Below are 14,003 nucleotides of genomic sequence, written 5' to 3' on the forward strand. Positions count from 1 at the left end.
AGCTTGTTCTTTTCACCTACGAAACTCATCCACCAAGTTGTGTCCGAATTTATCCGTAACTTTTTGAGATATCCTGCTAAAAACAACCAAACAGGAATGAAAACATAACTTCCATCCACCTTTGGTGACGGAGGTAACAATCATGTGTTAAACTGTAATATCAACATGGGGGAAGGGGTGGGGGGAAGGGGTGGGACGATAGGGTAACTAAACTGTGATAAAAGCTTGTAACGGCTAAGTAACGTGTCAGTAGCTTACAGGTCAAAAGTTCCTCCTCAAACAACGCTTCGTCATCAAAACATATTCACTGCAAATCTTCAAACTTTTATTCAAACCAAGTCAAATTAACACTTAAACAAATATAAAAATCAATACTCGGCATTGCTTCTGGTTAGTGACACATTATTTGCATTCCCTCCCCTCCTTGCCTGTAAAAAAATATGTACAAATGCAATTCGATCTTGTAACAGATTGCAGGTTTTGAATTGCTCACGCAACACGTGTAAGAGAAGGAAAGTGCTGAACTCAAACCGATCCACAATGGTGCTTTTACCCTTTCATTCATTATTTCCTTTGCAATTCGTTGTTTCTCAACTCCATATACATTCACTAGCAGCTATCTATTTATAAAGTATGCAGTGGGGGTGGTAATGGAGGAAGTGTAAAGGGGGCAATGAGAGGAGAGAGTAAGAAGCGTGTGGGGTGCGGAGAGGAGGAAATGATTGGAGTGCAAGGAGGGAAGGGAAATGAATGGTTCATACAAAGGAAGAATGTTGGTCAAAAATCACATTTGCGCATGTAATATATAGATAGCCTCTGAGCATCATAAGCAAGCTTTACATACCTCGTTTTATTGGAGCCGGGCAGCCCTCAATTTCTCGGAAAAGGAAATCGATTATACAGGTTTCATAATAAATGCAAAACATTCCAGCGGCTCAATGCTTTATAAATAAATCCCCTGTATTAGTTAAACTAAAAAATAAAACAACCGTCCCCCCTAAAAAACCAAAAAAAAAAAACCATTTCCATTTACATTCATACACGACAAAAGACAAAAGACAAAACCATAATATTGCTTTTCATAGCGTTAAATCAGAATTCAGTTCTGACGAGTACCCAACGTTACTCAAAAGCTAATAACAATGAAATAATGCCAGCAGAAGTAGAATAATAAAACCACAAACAGTCCATCGATAAGGAAGGAGCTGCGTGGGCATTAATCAACACAGAGTTCGATATCTCGCCAAATACTGGATGGATCCTCCGACCGTTGGCAAGACACCGAGACCGTTCGGTTCGAGTTTGCACACAACGCATTCACCGGTAGTGTACTTTAGGAACTCCAGAGGAAACGGTTGGACTGAAGTTACGACCTGCGTTAACTCCACGTTCAGATTTCAAGCCCAGGCCGATATTTTGAATCACGTGACACCGGTGGTATCGCTACGTTTCGAGCTCTACTTGCGTGCTCGTTTGTAAACGATATCAAGCAGACAGACCTCATGCGGCGCGTCGCTATTCAAATTCGCAACTATTGTCTCTCGCTCTGCTTATCCGAGGTGAAGTGGTTCTGGAAGCCATTTTCCATCAATAGTCTTCATTTGTTCGCCTGTCTGTCACCTTTGTGTACACTCCACCACCAACGTTAAAAAAGGATTTTCTAATCACGTGTTCATCCTTCATACTGTTGGTTCATCACACAAGATTGGCATCGGGAATGTTTTTGTTGTTTTTGGAATTCCCCTATCAAATCCTTCCTGACTAAACATGCATGGTAAACAATAAGCAACACAGATGCACATTTTGTCAACAAAACGGCAACCTAGCTATCATTATCCCTTATATATTTTAAAAGAATAGAGTACAAATCATGTGGAAGGATTTAAGGAATAGTTTTGTTTTCACCTCTCATACTTGAAGAGTCAGCCAGACAGGCAGCGAGCCAAAATGACGATGTAAAAGCAACGGAATTGCTGAAGAATAATCACACAAAAAAAAAAAAATACTGTTTACAAACAGGGCAGATTTGTTCTAAATTAAAGACAACGTCAAGTACCATGTAATGGTCTACCAAGAAGTGGTGTCCACGTGTAATGCTTTACACGACGATAAAGGTGGAAGCAGCTATGGTTGTCCAGGATTCAAGATATCGGAGACTAACGCAGCCATGCCGCAGGGACATATTGTGGCTCAGTGTCCAGCTTGTTCACGTGATGCAGCAACTCAATAAAAGCCTTCTCAAGGTCAGCATTAACAACCACAGTGTCAAAGTAGTGCCCATAAGTTTGCTCCATCTCTCGAGCCTTCTCAATGATCTCTCGAAGTTCTTCAGGCTGGAGGGAAAGAATGAAGTCTTATTTAACGAGTCGAGGTACGTAGCACTGAGTGGTCTAACCATAAAGCACCGAGTGGTTCTAACCCAAAACAGAAATGCCAAAAATTAAGACGTAGGTGTGGAGAGAGATGGACAACGAGCATACCTTGGGGTTCCGACCTTCCTTCCCCATCAGTGCACGCAGACGTTCTTGAGGGGGTGGTGCCACGAAAACCACGTACGGTTTCAGGTCGAGAAGTTTTAATATCTTTGGAGACTACCAAGACAAACGGATAATGCAGCTCACATGACAGATCGTCATACGAAAAGTACACCGTACACACTGTAAATGCTATGCTAACCACAATAACCAGACATGGGACATTTAGGAGAAAGGTCAAAGAAGCTGGCACCATACCTGGTTATACAAGCTGATCAGGCAAGTTTTTCCAGAATTCACCACCTGCCGGACAGAGTCCACTCTGATGCCGTAAAGATGCCGATCCCTCTCGCAGACGTCAACAAGGCGTCCATTTACCATGTCGTTCTCAAGCTCCGCTCGTGACACAAAGTGAAAGTGCTGACCGAGCACCTCTCCGTCACGTACTGGCCTTGATGTGTCTACCAAAACCATAATCAGGTGGTGCATCGAAGGGGTTGCAACAAACCACCGTCAAAACAACCAAGAAAAGCAAAGGTAACAAATGATCAAATTGACAAGATTCCAAATGGCAAAGAATTTCAAATGAAGAGGTTGTTCCCCAGCACAAAAAGAAAAGTCGATTCGGTGACTTACGGTACACAGGATCAGCAAAACGGTCAGAATCGCTTCGTAACATCCGCTGGTGCAGTTTCGAGCGTCCGCAGCTTGCCGGTCCGACCAGTATAATGGGCCGCTTGCGGTTGGCCGGCTGATGGTACAACGCCATCTCTTCATACGTCAGCACTTCCTCCACATCGCCTTCTGCAGAAGAGGTTGAGGTCGGAAAGACGGTGAGGTTAGAGTCGGTTTTAATCATGGCTCATCCAAGATAGAACGGGATGGATGATGTGCAAAACGAGGTCCTACCCTCACTCTTATTCGAATTGTAAAGCATCTTCTTTCTTTTCTTTTTGTTCTTCTTTGCACACCACAGTTTCCCTACAAGAAGAGAGGAAACGATTGATCAATTAAATTACTGGCATACTTCAGACAGAAAAAATACCAGTACGAACAATAACCATATTTTAAAACTAAGATTTGGAACATGGACGTATGCATTGACAACAGCCATGCAGAATAGAGCAAATGTGGTCCAAAGGTTCAAATTTACATGTGTGGAGGACATGCGATTGCAAACATTGGTGTTGTTAAGGGTAATTCTAGGCCTCTCTTACCAACGTTTAAACCAAAGAGTCAGTAACCACAACTCATGAAGGACTGTGATCACTTGTGGCAGTAGGAATGGTGGTGCCAACACTACATTTAGCAAGGTGAATACAAACCTGATTTCTCTGTCCCCTCATCATCCTCCAATGAGAGTTTCATCACCTCTCGCTGCTGCTGGAAACTCTTTCCTGCCAATACAACAGTGGAATAATAGGTCGTGTACTGTTGCACTTATCCAGTTTCTATGCAAATAGTTCCATAAGTGCTGAGCATACATGTCAGGGTAAAAATGAATAATTGTCATTTCTGGACCAATCAGAGACAGCCATGGCCGAAAAGCATGTTGGGTAAATTCATTATGTAATATAGTTGAGCCGGGTCAAAGGAGATATGCTCGTTTGGATATAGTTGGCTGAGGGCAATCTCTCAGTTGCTGGGCAGAACTGCTTCTCTGTGCCGAGCTGGCAAAAACATGTTTTATCTGTGGTTTGACCTGGTGCAAATGTGAAGCCAAGGGTCCGTTACATCCGTTTTTTTTTTTTTTTTTTTTTTTTTTTTGTATACAAGATCAAGGCTCGTGTAAGAGACAACATTAATGACAAAAACAAACAAACTGACACAAGACAAAATAAAGGGAGCGGGAGACAAGATGTGGCATCCGATGGCCGTGCCATGTTGAAAGTCAATCAGCTCTTCAGTACGGCCCATTCTACTGCCAATGTTTGTCTATGAAGATTGCATGGCTGTGTGCTTGATTATATATACCTGTCAGCAATGGGTGTGGCTGAAATATCTGAATCTACTAATTGGAAGAGGTGTCCGCATCCTTTTTTTTTTTTTTTTTTGTATACAAGATCGAGGCTTGTGTAAGAGCTAACATTGATCACAAAAAGACAAACCGACACATAAAACATATGATAAAGGGAGCGGGAGAACAAGATGGAGAGCAGGGACATCGGGAGATCTGTAGGAGGGAGAGGGCTTGGGGGGGGGGGGGGAGGCGTGGGAAGGTGGTGGGTGGGAGAGGTAAAAAAATAAATAAAACACAGACACAGCTACGACTTCCAGGAAAGAAGTCGGTATTTCAGAAAAATGGATCTGGGGTGAATTAACGGGGTTAGAAAATATCAAGGTTTTGGATGGGGGAAGACAAGAGATGGTGGTTATCAGCTGTTTTAAAGACCTGGAGGCAGGAGTGGGATTGAAGAGAGTGAGGGAGTTTGTTCCAGAGGCAGGAGAAAAGAGGAATGAAAGAGTGAAGTTGAGCAGAGAGTCTTGGTTTTGGCAGTGTCACGAGAAGAGGGTTGCTGGCAGATCTTGTGCGACGTGTAGGAGTATTTTGGAGACAGAGCACAGACAGGGCTGGGGGGGCCAGGCCGGTAGAAGACAGAAAGACCATCAACCTGCCTGCTGTGAGTGAGTGAAAGGCCCTCGGAGTTCGCTTCATCGCGGGAGATTCCAATGATTCTGAACGCTTTAGTTTCAACAGTGTGAAGACGAGCTAGGTGTGAGGCAGGAGCACCAGCCCAGAGGGGAGAGCAGTATTCCATTGAGCTGCGGATGAAAGCCTTGTATGTGTTGAGGAGCGCAGGTGTGCCAAGGAATGACTTCGCACGACGGAGGATGCCCAGTCGGCGACTGGCTTTGGAGGCCAGATTTGAAATGTGGTTTTCCCAGGAAAAATCATGGCAGATAGTGAGACCCAAAAGCTTGAGTGACAGAACTTCTTGGAGAGGATTATTCAGAAAGTGGATGGGAGGGTTTTCCAGTCGGTCTTTTCGGAGAGACATCGTAAGAGTGTGAGATTTGTCAGGATTGAAAGACATGTTCAACTTGTTTGCCCAGTCTGTGATTTTGTCGAGGTCTGCAGAGAGTGAGGAGGCTGCAGACTGCCGATCTGAGGGATGAGGAATGAAGCGACAGAGAGTAGAGTCATCAGCAAAGAGATAGAGAGGATTTTCAAGAGAGTCAGAGTGATCATTGATGAAGACCAGAAAAAGCACAGGGCCCAGAACACTGCCTTGGGGAACTCCAGCCTGAACAGGAAGAGGAGATGAGAGAAACCCATTCAGGGTCACACGTTGACGACGACTAGAGAGGAAGTCCCGCCAGCCATGCGTGGAGATTTCCATGGATACCAAAGTAGGAGAGTTTGGTGAGCAGAGCGGAGTGCCAGACCGTAGCGAAGGCACGTGATATGTCAAGGGAGACAGCTCTAATTTCCTGTTTGGCATTGAGCACCTCCATCCATTGTTGAGAAAGCAGAAGCAGCATGTCCAGAGTAGAGTGACCTGGTCTGAAACCAAATTGATGATCAGAGATCAAGCCATTGGAGAAGAGGAAAGATTTCATATCCGAAGCAATGATGGATTCCATGACTTTGCTGATAATTGGGAGAAGGCTGATTGGTCTGTAGTTGCTAGGATCTGTTTTTGCACCTTTTTTGTGCAAGGTGGTGATGTTGGCTGATTTCCAAGCAGATGGCAGATGACCTTGAGCAAAAGAGAGGGCGAAGAGAACAGAGAGAGGGAGTGAAAGAGCGGAAGAACAGGATTTTAGGACCCGTGGGCTGATGCCGTCAGGTCCAGTTGCAGAATCAGAGTCAAGGGTTGACAAACTTTTCCACCTTGTTAGGAGGAAAGGACACACAGTCCAGGAGCAGCTGGGTACAACTGGGTACAGAGGGATGGGTTTGGGACACAAGATTTAGAGGCAAACACAGAGTTGAGGCATTCAGCTTTTTCACGTGCAGAGTCAGCTGTGTAGCCGTTTGAGGTGAGGGAGGGGATGGAGGGGGAACAAACACCAGAAAAAGATTTGACCAGACGCCACCAGGATATGGAAGAGGAAGACAGATAAGAGAGTTCGGTCTTGAGCATGGAGAGATATTGTTTCCTGGCTCTCCTGAGGGTGGACACACACTTGTTTCGGGCTTTGTGAAAGGAAATGAGATTTCCTTCCGTTGGATTTGCTTTCCAGGAGACGAAGGCAAGTTGTTTCTGGGCAACATCCTCACCACAAGATTCCGTGTACCATGGACGGGAGGAAGGGTAAGACAACTGAAGACGAGATGGGATAAATCTGTGCATGAGAGAGAGCAGTTTGCTTTGGAAGAATTGATGTCAGAGGCAGTAAAGATGGGAGACCAGTCCAGATGATTGATGGCTGCTTGCAGACCGTGCCAGTTGGCCTGAGTGAAATGCCAGACTCGTCGACGCTGAGGAGGCTCTCTGAGAATGGTCAGAGATATGTCCACTTTAACAAGCACATGATCAGATGAGCCGATTGGAGCAGAAGAAGAGCAGCAGACATTTTCAGGGAAGTTAGTCGTAACCAAGTCCAGAAGAGAAGATGCTCCGTTGACTGAGATCCGGGTCGGGAAATTGACAGATTGTGTCAGTCCCAGTGAATCGTAGAAGTCCTTTGCTGAGGAGCCATGGCTGGTGAGAGAGGTACCCACACCCAGCCAACTGGCATGGTGACAATCGAAATCACCACATATGAGGAAGAGAGAGTTGGGATGGGTAGATTGAAGTTGGTCCATATTATCAGACAGCGAGATGTATATGGAGTCATCACGGTTTGGTGGACGGTACAACACACATATGAACAAAAGGTGGGAGCGAAGGGGAAGCCGTAGCCAGAGGTATTCCTGGGGGTGAGGTGGAGAGAGGGCAGTGCAGGGCGAGTGAGGAAGAGAGTTTTTTTTTATAAAGATAGCAACCCCACCTCCAGGACAAGGCTCAGGTCAATCATACTGGAGGAGGGAGTAACCTGGGAGAGATACCAAGGAATCAGAGACATCATGAAGGAGGAAAGTTTCTGTTAAGCAGATCACGTCTGGTTTGTCAGAAGCAACCTGTATGGAGAGATCAGTCAAGTTTGAGCGAAGGCCCCGGATGTTTGAGGTCCATACCGTTAATGAAGAGGAAGGTGGAGCATCGGATACAGAACGGGGGGGGGGGGGAGGGGGGGGTAAGGTAAGTAGGCTAAGATGTGGAAGAGGAGGAAGAGGTAGGGAGAGCTGTTGAAGGTGTGTCAGAGATTTCAGCAGAATAGCTTGGAGAAAGGGAAGGGTGGGGTGGACAAAAGGTTTGATGGTGATTGGGTGAGGCACAGTGAGGTGATATTTGAGGAGGGGGAAGAGCGAGGCAGAAGGTTGGGGGAGATGAAGGTGAAAGTTGGAAGGGGGAAGAAGCAGGGAGGACGCTTTGAGGAGGAGGGGTGAGAGGGGAGTCCAGGAGGGGAGGGGCGAGGGAGAGTCTCGGAGGGGAGGGGTGTGGGGGGAGTTTAGGAAGGAAGGGGCAAGGGGGGAGATTTGAAAGGGATGGGTGATGGGAAGGATTTGGAGGGGAGGGGCAAGGGGGAAGATTTGAAAGTGATGGGTGATGGGGAAGTTTTGGAGGGGAGGGGTGATGGGGAAGATTTGGAGGGGAGGGATGAGATTGGATTTTAGAAAGTGTACGATTAATGGAAAACAAACATTTATTGCAAAATGAGTTTCTTGTGACCGAGTCAAAAATACGTTCGAGGACGCTGGAGGAGGGGTGGAGTGCAGGAGAGTTTCGGGAATGTAGAAAAGAGGAACTGTAAGAGATGGAATTTTTTTTTGGAATGAATAGATTTGGTGAGCATGTCGAAAGCAACCTTTTATAGAAGAAGAATAAAAAGGTGTTATAATATACGACAGAATACAGTACTTCAGGGGAAAGGATAAACATTTATATATTGAGCAGTGAAAACTATCTGGGGAAATGGCAAATGGAAATGGGGGTGAAACATGTGATCGAAGAACGAACGAACAAATAAGAACAACGAATAAACGAACAACAACAACAACAACAACATGCATTTTAAGGCCATTTTCCCTGCTAGAGCGGGGGTTAGCCTTGCGGTCCCCATGACAATCTTCTCCATTTTGCCCTATTTTCTGCATCTCTCCTTGTTAACCCCCTTGCCCGCATTTCTTCTTCCACCATATTTAGCCAAGTCTTTCTCGGTCTTCCCCGTCCTCTACTTCCTTCTACATTAATTTCCATCACTCTTCTCAACCAGTCACTTGCATCCTTCCTCAACACATGACCAAACCATCTCAACCTGTTCCTCTTCACAGCATCAATCACAGGCAATATTCCCATCATCTTTCACAATTCATCATTTGTCTTCCCCTCTCTCAACGATACTCCACACATCCATCGAACCATTCGCATTTCCACCCTTTCCAGCCTTCGTTGCTGCTCTACGTTCATTACCCATGTCTCGCTCCCATAAATCATAACACTTCTCACACATGCAGCATACACCTTTCCCTTCAGCTTCAGCGACACTCTCCTCCTCATCAGCACGCCACTCAGTTCCCGAAACTTCTTCCATGCACATCTCACTCGAGCAACCGTTGCCGAGTCTGATCCACCACCTTCTCCATTCAGCATGTCTCCGAGATAGCAAAATGTTTTCACACCTTCCAGCTTCACGCCGTCTCCAAGATCCAACTCAACATTTCCTCCATCTGCAGCTCCCTCTGTGCACACCTTACATTTGAATGTAGCTGCCACACTGGTAAATGACCCTCTCAGACCACTACATTTTTGATGAACCCACTCAGCGCACATTGTACATTGAATTGAGTTCACACCGACACCCTTCCTGCACACAGCACACGGCCACTTCCCAGTTCTTTCCACCTCACCACATGCCATCACCTTCGTCTTTCCGATATTCACCTTCAGACCTTTGTTCTCCATACATTCCTTCCACTTGTTCATCTTTTCCTTCAGTCCATCCATACTTTCCGCAATCAACACCAGATTATCTGCATACAACAACTCCCACGGTAAACCCTCCTTTACGTTCTGAGCCAGCACCTCCATCACAGCTACAAATAGTAGTGGGCTTAGTACCGACCCCTGATGCACTCCCACCTTCAACTCAAACTCACCACTGTTCCCGTCCTTCGTCCTTACAGCTGTGCACGCTCTTTTGTACATTGCCATCACCACTCTGATCAACCATTCCTCCACTCCTAACTTCCTCAATGCCCATGTCAATACTTTGCGTGGAACCCTATCGAATGCTTTCTCCAGATCAACAAACCCAAAAAACAACTTCTTCTTCTTCTCCATGTACTTCTCCTGCAACTGCCTCACAATGAAAAGCGCATCTGTCGTTCCTCTTCCTGGCATAAATCCAAACTGCATTTCGTCGATCTTCACTTTCTTCCTTATCCTCCTCTCCAACACCCTTTCCAATACCTTCATTCCATGCTCCAATAACTTTATCGCTCGGTACGAGCCACATTCCAGAGGGTCACCTTTCCCCTTGTATAGAGGGACAAGGGTACTCAGTTCCCAAGCCACTGGAATGCGGCCTTCTTTCACCACCAGGTTACAGATCTCTGTCATTCGCTTCACACCCCAACTTCCTGCTGCCTTCAACATATCTCCCACAACTCCCGTCGGCCATCCCGCTTTTCCACTCTTCATCGCTTTTATCGCTTCCTCAACTTCCTTCTCAGTTATCTTCTCTGCCGGTCCTAAAACTGGGTTACTCTCTATGTTGCCATCCCATTCATTCTCTGTATTCAACAGCATTTCCATACATCTTTTCGATCTTCCTTTAATTCCATCTGGGTCGACAACGATTTGTCCCACTTCATCCTTCAAGCAACCCCATCACATCACACCTCTCTTTCGCTATGTGCTTTGCAATCCTGAATACTGCTTTCTGACCCTCTTCCGAATCCAAGCATTCTCCGAACATTTTCCTACATGCCTCCTGCGCCTTTGCTACCTCTTTCTTTGCAGCCTTCCTGGCTGCCTTATAACTTTCATGCTCTGCTGTTTCTGCTCCCGTACCCTTCGCCTTCTGCCACTCCTTGAACTTCTTCCTCTTCTCGTCAATCCTCTTTCCAACTTCATCATCCCACCACCATGTTTCCGAGTGCCTCGGTGGTCCTTTTGTCCATCCACATACCTCACCAACGGCTCCCAACAGACTAGCTTTCATTGACATCCAACCACTTTCAAGCTCAACCACATCATCCTCTACCCTACTCAGCCTCTCTATTAATGCCTCCCTTACTGTCACCTCTTTCAACCTCCACACCTTCATTCTTGGTTGGTAATTCACCCGCCACGCTCTCCTCACACCTTTCACCCTTATGTCGCAGACAACCAAGTGGTGCTGTGAAACAGCCTCCTCCCCCGGGATCACCTTTGTGTCCCGGAGGTGCCCCCTATCTCGCCTATGCACCATCAGGTAGTCAACGGTTGTCGTCGACCCACCTGACGTGTATGTAACATGCTTATTATCCTCTTTCTGGAACTGAGTATTACAAATCAACAAATCAGCTCCATCAGCAAACTCCAAAATCCTTTCACCTTCTCCATTTCTCACACCATATCCGTAACCCCCATGAACTCCCTCAAAACCATCCATACTCCTTCCCACATGTCCATTCAGGTCTCCTCCCACCACAACAACTTCCTCATCTTTCACATTTTCCATCAGCTTCTCTATCGCACACCAGAACTTGTCCTTCTCTTCATTGCTTCGACCAACCTGCGGAGCATATCCCGAGATGACGTTCACCAAGAGCTTTCCAATCATCATTTTCACCATCATCAACCTATCACTCACTCTAGTCACACTCACCACACTGTCTACAAACTCCTCAGAAAACAGGACACCAACACCATTCACGCCCTCCGGGCACCCTTGCCACACAAACTTGTATTTCTGTCCCTGCCTACCCTTCACCATTCTCACACCACTTCCCTTCCATCTCGTCTCTTGCACACAACATATGTCCACTCTTCTTCTGACCAATACTTCCACCACTTCTCCTGATCTCCCTGTCATTGTCCCTACATTCCATGTCCCAAACCTCAGAAACCGATCTCCACTTCGGGCTGCACCCTGCCCATATGTAGTTGTAATTGTCATGGTTCTCTTTTTGAGGCAATGTTTTTATGGCCGGATGCCCTTCCTGACGCCAACCCTCTTAGTCGTCTTACGACACGCAGGGATACGGTGTACCTATTCTGACCAGGGTACACACTGGGAAACGTTTAAAACATGGAAATTCGGGGGGGGGGGGGGCGGCGTCAGCATCACGGTTGCTGTTTAAACATATTCCAACAATATCCAAACAGAACCATGAAAAACAATCTGGGAAAAGTCTCCAAGCGAGAACGTGGATTTGAGAAAGAAGGAGCAGAGGCGGAAGAAAAACGAGATGCAGGGGGCGGGGCACAAGTCGAGACGAGGAGGAGAGCGAACAAGCAACATGTCCGGGAGGAGAGAAAGAATCAATATAGAATTCTTTGTCTAGGGAGGTGAGGTGAGGGGGAGAAAATAAAATAAAATAAACAAGCAATACAGCGAAGGAAAGAACCCAAATCGACAAAACACCGACGGAGGGAGGGAAGCCCCAAGTTCCCCAAGTTACGACCCAGAAAACGATTAACTACACACAAGTTTGTACGAATTACAAACCAATACCAACCAGAAACACAATAACACGTACACAGCAAAATAACCAGTGGAAATTTGACAAAGACAAGAATGGGAAAACACTTAAACTTCGATGCCGTGGAGAGCTCGAAGTACGCTTCACTCGCCCGAGGCACCGGAATAAACGAATAAGAACAACGAATAAGAACAGAGAAGGAAAGATTTTTTTTATTTTTTTATTTTTTTTGGAGTTGAGATTTTAAACAAGGAAGTATGGGGTGAAAGACTGGGACAAAAACAGAGAACGAAAGTAATTGCAGCACAATCGACGGACCGCTGAGAGAAAAACAAAGCCTCAAGGTAGGACACGGTAGCCTACTAGGCCTCAAAAGACGCGACACGAATTAACCGACAATTTTGTATACAGGTATGAAAAATTAACACCGATAATTATCTTACTAAGGATAATCTTACTAAGGACACACTATAGGTACACACCGAAAGATAAATACAGTTTCGACAAAAACACAATTGTGAAAAATTTCTTACCTTCGAAAGCGTGAGGGCATGGACAGCTTCGAAAAGACGTGACCTCGCCGACAAAGACCTCGCGAGATCTCCCAAAGCAGGAAAAGCGGGGTTCATTGGTGGTTTTCAAAACAAAACCTTAATTGGTGGGTTTCAAAAGGCCGCTATGAAAAACGCCACTTTGGCAGCAGCAGGAGGGTTATGTTATTCACCCAACTCTTGTGGGATATAATCTAGATTACAGTAGATCTTCGCTCAGTTCTGCAAGTAAAGCTTACCTCAGGGATGTCGGGATTTCTCCAAATTTCTTTGTTCAATGTTATAAACAGCATTAGCGACTGTTTAAAAAGCTAATCATATGTGTTTGTGGTGTAAAATATTTTACAAGCCCAGCTACGCCGCTGTTAGACTTTGTCTTGTTAAATTTATGCAATTCAATGTGTTAAACCACAGAGAAGTCAATTCTGAGTACAATTTGAGGCCCGGACTTTGTGGGAAAAAATATATATATATCGACTTGTACGCCAAAAATATGGTAGTCTTCATATCACAGTACAAAACTTGAATTCCAGCTTTGGAGGAAAGAAGAAATACTCCAGAACCAGGTACAGTACACAATGACAGCAATATGGTAATAGCTATAACTGCCCTACCAAGGACGACATTATGTGGATGTGCAGAACCATTGAAATTTGCAACTGGAGAACAAAAATTACGTTACTCAAGATAATCAAAAGGAAAGAGTTAAATGGAGGACGTTGGAAGGAGGAAAGCTTACCAACATGCGAGCTACACTTAACTACTCAGGCTAAAGTAAACTTGGAGGTCAAGTGGGAAAATGTAAAGGAGGTGACATGTAAAACCAGTCCTCACCTGGGATGAGGCCTGCAAGAGGCTGGTTCTCTTCTTCACCCTCACGTAATGCCTGCCACCAGTTGGCATCCTCTTGGGAAATTACGTGAAGGATATCCCCTTTCTGGAAGGATAAACCAAGTTCTCTGCACGGGATATATGGGTCATCCAACGGGTCATAATCGAAGAGCGCCTTCACATGCATCTGTCGGTGATAATGACATGACGTTCTTCAACTAAACCAAACAGCCATGATGTCCCGACCCCAAGTATAAATTCTCTACAAGAACATCTTCAACACAACTTCAGTAATGCATGTGTTGTACTGCTGAGCAACCAGCCGCCTTGCACAATTGAATTTAATTAATCAGCAAAGATGAAGACAATTCTGTGAGGCAAAATAAATGAAAAACGAAAACCTCACTTCCAGCAAGGCAATTCGGTACTGAAGAGCTCTGTTATAAATATAACCCTCATTAATGCTTA

General features: G+C 45.5%; 1 protein-coding gene across 2 annotated transcripts in view; it reads right to left on the bottom strand.

Moving 5' to 3' along the window:
- Positions 1-303: 303 nt before the first annotated feature.
- PALS1 (protein associated with LIN7 1, MAGUK p55 family member) overlaps positions 304-14,003 on the bottom strand; it is a 33,110-nt gene continuing 19,410 nt past the window's right edge. The window contains exons 9-15 of one of the 2 annotated variants that reach the window (XM_068132531.2): positions 13,539-13,722; positions 3,800-3,871; positions 3,390-3,455; positions 3,111-3,278; positions 2,733-2,935; positions 2,481-2,591; positions 304-2,333 (exon numbers count right to left, since the gene is read on the bottom strand). In XM_068132531.2, coding sequence (XP_067988632.2) covers positions 2,157-2,333; positions 2,481-2,591; positions 2,733-2,935; positions 3,111-3,278; positions 3,390-3,455; positions 3,800-3,871; positions 13,539-13,722 — 981 coding nt within the window. In that variant the 3' untranslated portion in view covers positions 304-2,156. Of the gene's footprint in view, positions 2,334-2,480; positions 2,592-2,732; positions 2,936-3,110; positions 3,279-3,383; positions 3,456-3,799; positions 3,872-13,538; positions 13,723-14,003 lie in introns of both variants that reach the window. The other variant, XM_068132530.2, reaches the window with a different exon arrangement.

This window comes from Myxine glutinosa, chromosome 12, assembly GCF_964187855.1.
Source record: "Myxine glutinosa chromosome 12, kmMyxGlut1.1, whole genome shotgun sequence".
Classification (NCBI taxonomy): domain Eukaryota; kingdom Metazoa; phylum Chordata; class Myxini; order Myxiniformes; family Myxinidae; genus Myxine; species Myxine glutinosa.